At 45.3% G+C, this 6,437-nt stretch overlaps 1 protein-coding gene across 1 annotated transcript; it reads right to left on the reverse strand.

The window, feature by feature from the left end:
- Positions 1-1,916: 1,916 nt before the first annotated feature.
- Positions 1,917-6,392, reverse strand: LOC136979957 (uncharacterized). The gene has a single exon (XM_067275987.1). The coding sequence runs from the start codon at positions 6,390-6,392 to the stop codon at positions 1,917-1,919; it is 4,476 nt and encodes a 1,491-aa protein (XP_067132088.1).
- Between the last annotated feature and the right edge of the window lie 45 nt (positions 6,393-6,437).

A 6,437-nucleotide genomic window follows, 5' to 3' on the forward strand; every position in this document is an offset into this window, starting at 1 on the left:
TAGCATAAAAATCATAAATATTATATTAAATTTGAACAGATGCGGTAAGTTAGCTCCCCTCCAGCTTTAGACTGCAGGTGTGAAATTTCACGCCTTGTTAAATGAAATAACACTTCCTGCAGCTATATTTATCAAATAAATTCATTTTTTAACAATTATTTTTAACTTTTTAATGTTAGATTCGTATTTAAGTGGAAATAATTAATTAATATAAAAAATAAAATTCTTAGAGGATTTTTCCCCATTAGGGATTGCAGAAAAAGGCCGAAGGAGTTAAAAAAGCAATTCCAAGTTATTTCGTACGGTTTTGAGTTATTTTCTACGTGAGACTTTTTTATGCGGTTTTTATTCACTGCATAAAAAAATATTTTTTTAATTGTGTTGCGAAAACTATTTTTTATAGCCACTCGTGAAGTTTCGTACGATTTTTTTATGCGTTTTTTTATGCTGTCCCTATCCACCGCACAAAAACAGGTTTGACTGTATACACAAGAAATTCCTACATCAAGCACAGTTTTAACTGAATTTTTAACAATCACATATTGACAATTTTATAACGATCGTATTTCATAACGAAATATGTATTTAAACATAGAGATCTCCTAGAAAAATTGGCTGGATAATGATGAAAATATTTTTTTACTAAACGTATGAGGTATCTGCGAAATTTGCGTAAAATATATTTTCCGTGATTCATAATGGTTATAGAATCCGGAAAATTTCGCAGATAACTTCATACGTTTAGTAAAAAAAATATTTTCATCATTATCCAGCGTAATTTTCTAGGAGATCTGTACGTTTCGAAATACATTTTTTACTAATACGTTTACGTTTTTTACTAATAACGAAATACATATTTCGTTATTAGTAAAAAACAAGTTATCATTTTTTACGATCGTTATAAAATTGTTAATATGTGATCGTTAAAAATTAAGTAAAAACTGTTTATCACATTTTTCGTGATTTTGAGGAATAGTTTTCTTATGTTCATTAAGATTGAAAAAAATTTATTTTTTTACCCTGAGTGAAGATCCTTCTTACTCGTCACGTGATCTTTACAAATGTTCCGTCCCGAGTCGTTCTTTACGCCTCGAGATTGTCCGTTTGATGGTCCGTTGAAAGTCACACCTCCACACTCGATAATTAGTTATATACAGTTTATTTACAAATATTTACAAAGATATACACTATGTAATAGCATTACGTACACTACAGTATCGAAGCTGTGATGCAGCACGTCGACTTAGCTGGCCTGGGAACACGAGTCACTCTTCCGGAGATGGCTTAACCTCGTGGCCGTCCGTCTCTACAACAACCTTTCTCCAGAGGACTTTCTAAGAGGAGAACACTCTCTCTATCCGCCTCAAAGGTCTGCCTGTTGTTAGAGACCGCCACGTACCAGGTCCCTCGCCCTTTCTCCTCGCTTTTTTGCCACCCTTCCAATTTAAGGGATTCTGGCACTGCCTCCTGCGACCAATCACTTCCTTCCCCTTCTTAGAGCCTTCCAAGACGTCCGCCCTATCTCCCGCCGACGTAGCTCACATTTGCGTCCGTGCTTTATTTATTCTTGTTTTCTCAAGCTGGCCGGCACGTGGCCAACACATTGTCCCTTAAGTGGAGACGCTACACCTTTGATCCTTCCGGCCGTTTATGGCCCCGACCCCAGGTGGGAGCAATTACCTCAGTCGGGCGGTTTCTTTGACACAGGCCACCAAAGGCGACCTTTACACCTCCCACCGACAAGGTTCAAACTGCGCTTCAACAAAAGCCTGTTTGACATAAACAATACTACCGCGACACACAGCAATCTTTACCGTACAAATTATTTTGTTACACTACACTTCCTCCTTTCTTATTACAAGGATCAAGTTACTACAAATAATAAACTATACTAACAATATACAGTATTTAATATTTTACAGAAAAAGATATTTTACACAGTCAATAACATCTTCGGCAAATTGTCCCGTCACATTGCATTCAGAATCGCCTGGTAGATACTGATTACATCTATCCGAAGGACTTAATACCGACATAACTGCCTTGTCTGTACGATCTGGGGGTTCCGGATTGCTCCTGACCTCCAGTCTGGATAGGGCGTCCGCATTTGTGTGATTCTTCCCCTTCCTGTGCTCGATCTCGACGTTATAATTTTGCAATGCCAACGCCCAACGTGCCAACTTTGCACTATGAGGAGTGCTTAACGTTAGATACCTTAGAGGGTTATGGTCGGTTATCACCTTAACTGCATTCCCATATACCCAATAGTGGAATTTCTTTAATGCCCATACTACTGCAAACGCCTCCTTTTCTATCGTGGCCCAACGTAGTTCTGACCCGCGTAGTTTCCTGCTCGCAAAGGCCACGGGTCTCTCCTTATTCTCGGGTGACATCTGAGCTAAACACGCGCCGACCGCGTGCTCCGACGCATCGGTAAATAACACATACGGGCTTTCCGGGTCCGGTGCGTGCAAAAATGGGACCTTCCCTAACCGCTCCTTGATAGCGCAAAAGGCCCGTGTGGCCACAGGGTCCCAATATATGACATTAGGAGATCGGCGGTTCAATAAATTGGTTAATGGTGCCGTCACATTGGCAAAGCCCTCGATGTAGTCACGGTAATAACCGCAGATCCCTAAGAAGCTCCGCATCTGCTTTTTCGTCTTAGGTGCTTCTAATTCAGTGATTGCCTTAACCCTATCCGGATCAGGGTTATGATGACCTGACCCAACAATATGTCCCAAGTATTTGATGTGGGGCTGCGCGAACTGACATTTAGCGACGTTCACCGTAAACCCATTGTCTTGTAACGACTCTAGGACGCTCCTTAAGTGTTCTAAATGTTCGCGCCAACCATTGGAAAAGATGGCAATGTCGTCAATATAGGACATTGCGTAAGCCTTATGGGGAGCTAAAACCTTATCCATAATGCGCTGGAAAGTGGCAGATGCGTTCTTTAGTCCGAACGGCATTACCTCCCAAGCGAATTGTCCCCTGTGTGTCACAAAGGCGGTCATGTGCCGACAGCTTGGGTCGAGAGGTACCTGCCAATACCCTCTACTCAAATCTAATGAAGTTATATAACGAGACTGGGCAATCTGATAGATAAGCTCGGTCGGATGCGCCATGGGATATCTGTCCGCCACGGTGCCCGCGTTTAAATATCTGTAATCTACGCAAAGACGAATTCCCCCCTCTTTCTTCGCAACGCAAACAATCGGATGAGCAAATTCCGAGGAACTACTTTTAATCAATCCGGCTTCGAGTAATTCGTCAATTATCTCGTCCACCTTGGATTTTAAAGCTAGAGGTATTCTATACGGCATTAGGCGCCTCGGTTGCCATCCTTCCTTCAAGGTAATACTATGACATCCAGCAGCCGTCTTCCCCGGCTTAGCATCGAATAGCCCCCGGTAGTCCTTCAGGACGTTCTCTAACTCTATCTTTTCCCTGCGGGTCAGCTGGGTGCACGAATCTAGGCTTGCCTCTCTTCCTTCGGACTGGGGTTCGATCACTCTGGACGTAGTTGGGGCCGTTATAACTTCGCCAAAACTGTCATCCCCTTCAAAAATGACCCCGACCGAGCGTATTCCCCGTACATACCGCTTCAGTTTATCGACATGCACCCATTTCGTCGCCCCGTTCTCCATTTTCACCCTATAGCTCCCATTGCGTACCTTTTCCTCAATGACGCCCGGTCCCTCCCATCTGTCGTCGGTTTTGCGGTTACAAAGCGCCTTTAAAACTAGAACAGAGTCTCCTACCGCAAATTCCTTTCGTCTAGTACGCAGGTTATAGTGGCTCGCGTAGGTCTGTTGTTGTAAGGCTGCGGTTTTATCAGCATAGTTGTGCACCACTTTGATTCTTTCAGTCAATTTATCTAGATACTCCCTGATGTTAGCGTTCAAACTATCAGGCGGACTAGCTTCCCCTGCCCATATATTTCTCAAGACGGATAAGGGACCGGTCGGGGCTCTGCCGTATAACAATTCGAATGGAGATATACCTGTGGTCTCGTTCGGCACTTCCCGGTACGCCCACAGCAAAAAGGGAACTATCCTATCCCAATCCCTATTGTTCTCTGCTATCACGTGCGCTAGCATATTTTTGAAGGTCTTGTTCCATCGCTCAACTGCACCGTTGCTTTGAGGATGCTCGGGAGTTGAAAATCGGATCGATACGCCCATTCGTCTCAGCATCTCACGAGTGAGTTGTGCCGTGAAATTGGTGCCTTGGTCACTACACACTAGATCCGGGAACCCAGTTCGCGAGAACACTTGTAATAATACGTTACATGTTGTCTTTGCCGACAACGAACGAATGCACTCCACCTCTGGCCACCTAGTGCACAAATCTATGAGGCAGAGGGCATATTTGTGTCCCCTAGCCGACGGTGGGTCGATCGGACCGATTACGTCTAAGTTTACTACCTGAAACGCTCTACTCGGCCTAGTGAGGGGACTAATTGGTGTACGGTCATCCTTCCGATAGGGGGCACGCACCTGGCATCTATGGCAAGCCTGGCAATATCTCTTTACATCCGCCGTCATGTTCGGCCAGAAAAATGCCTCTCTAATTCTATTGGCCGTCTTGCGACTGCCCAAGTGTCCTCCCCAGGGGGATTGGTGTGCTAACTTTAGTACCCGCTCCCTACGTCCTAGCGGTAGGACCACTTGTTTCATTCTTCTGCCATACCATTGATCCATGTGATATAGTAGACCACCCTCTATGACGTACCCGTTCTTTCCCTTTCTAGCTAAATCCCAGCTGCCCTTGAGTGTCTCGTCCCTGACCTGCGCCTCGTGGAGTGACCGTTTGCTTTCGTCATTCACGTCCGGGCTCTCGCCACTGTCCTCCCTATCTGTTACGGGGCCCGGATCATCTGCTACAGTGACCTCATTCACGACCGACCGTAGCTGCTCGCTCGTCTCTGCTCGTTTGGCTTCCTCTAGAGAACAATAATCGGCTGCGGAGATTAATGCATCCGTGGTGCCACTAAGCTCGTCAGTTAAGGCACAAGTTATCAAAACAGGGGTGTGATCAACCTCTCTTCTGTCCGGCTGCCTTTTTAAACTAATAGGGATGGTCACCAAGGCCGCAGTTACCTGCTGTCCGAACGCACCGATCAGCCTTATCTTCCCGGCCGCACGGGACATGTAATCCGGTATCAAGGCTTTCCTAATTACGGTTATTTCTGCCCCGGTGTCTACTATCGCCGAAAACTGACGATCCTGACAACTAAGTACGATATTTTTGTTAGCGCTAGCAGGTTGGTTTCCCCTGATCGCGTCCTCGTCGATGTTCACTCTCGCTACTAGCTGGCCGGTAGACTTCGTGCTTTCGTCTACATTAACTACTCGCGTCGCCCTGGGCTTTATCCTTTCCTCTTTATTACGCCTTCGCGGGCAGTTCTTGCTGAAATGTCCCATTAAACCACAAGTGAAGCATTTGATTTTGGCTTCCCTCGCCTCAGATTCCTTGTTGGTCGCGGTCGCATCCGCCGTTTTATTGGCGGTCTTCGCTTCCGCATACCGGTCGTGGTACGGTATCCCTTTACCCCTCTCGAACCTACGCCTGAAATCTCCCTTTCCTACGGCCTCTTCATGCTTGTCGGCGTATCTGGCTATCTCTTCCGGTGGGAGCCAGCCTTTACCTTCTTGCAATAAAACGTAACGCTTAGTGTCGGCATCTAACTTAGTCTTAAGGTGATCCGAGACCACTAATTTTGTTAGCTGCCCAAAAGAATCTACGCCTCTACTATTCAGATAATACCGATACAGATCCTCCATTCTAGCTGCAAATTGGGGCCACGTTTCTTTGCTTCCCTTTTCAGCGGAAGTGAACTCTTTGAGGTACTCAGCGGCAGACAGTCTCAGCTCGTCTAGTAGGAACTGTTTTAAGGTTTGGTAATCCCTGATCTCGTCTGCCGTAAGCCTATTTAACGCCGTTTTACATTTCTCCGATAGCACCGTTAAAACTAGCTGCCCCTGAAGTTCTTCCGGCACATCGTACGTTTGTAAAACTACCTCTACGGCCCGAAACCACGACGGTACTTCCGCCTCCTTGTCTGGCATTTTAGGTAAAGCCCATCTAATTTTTCTAGCTAGGCTATCCAAGTTACCTCCCAGCTCAGAGTTATCACTAGTCCTAGAATCACTTCGTAGACGATCTCTCTCTAACTCTATTTCGGCTAGTCTAATTTGCATTTCCATTTCCTTTTCGCTCTTTCTAATGTCCCTTTCAATTTCCTTGTTTTTAGAGTCTATTTCGGCTAGTCTAATCTGCAAGCGTAACTTCTCTAACTCGTCAGACTCGTGCCCCTCTATTTCATTCTGGTTGTTCGTAACCTCGACCTCGGGGTCCAAAATTTCCCTTTCCGGCTCCGTATCCATTTCCTGGGATTGACTAAGATCAGCCCGACCTCCCTGATCCTCAGA

The sequence above is a fragment of the Centruroides vittatus genome, unplaced genomic scaffold (assembly GCF_030686945.1).
Source record: "Centruroides vittatus isolate TY-2023 unplaced genomic scaffold, ASM3068694v2 contig_652, whole genome shotgun sequence".
NCBI classification, from domain to species: domain Eukaryota; kingdom Metazoa; phylum Arthropoda; class Arachnida; order Scorpiones; family Buthidae; genus Centruroides; species Centruroides vittatus.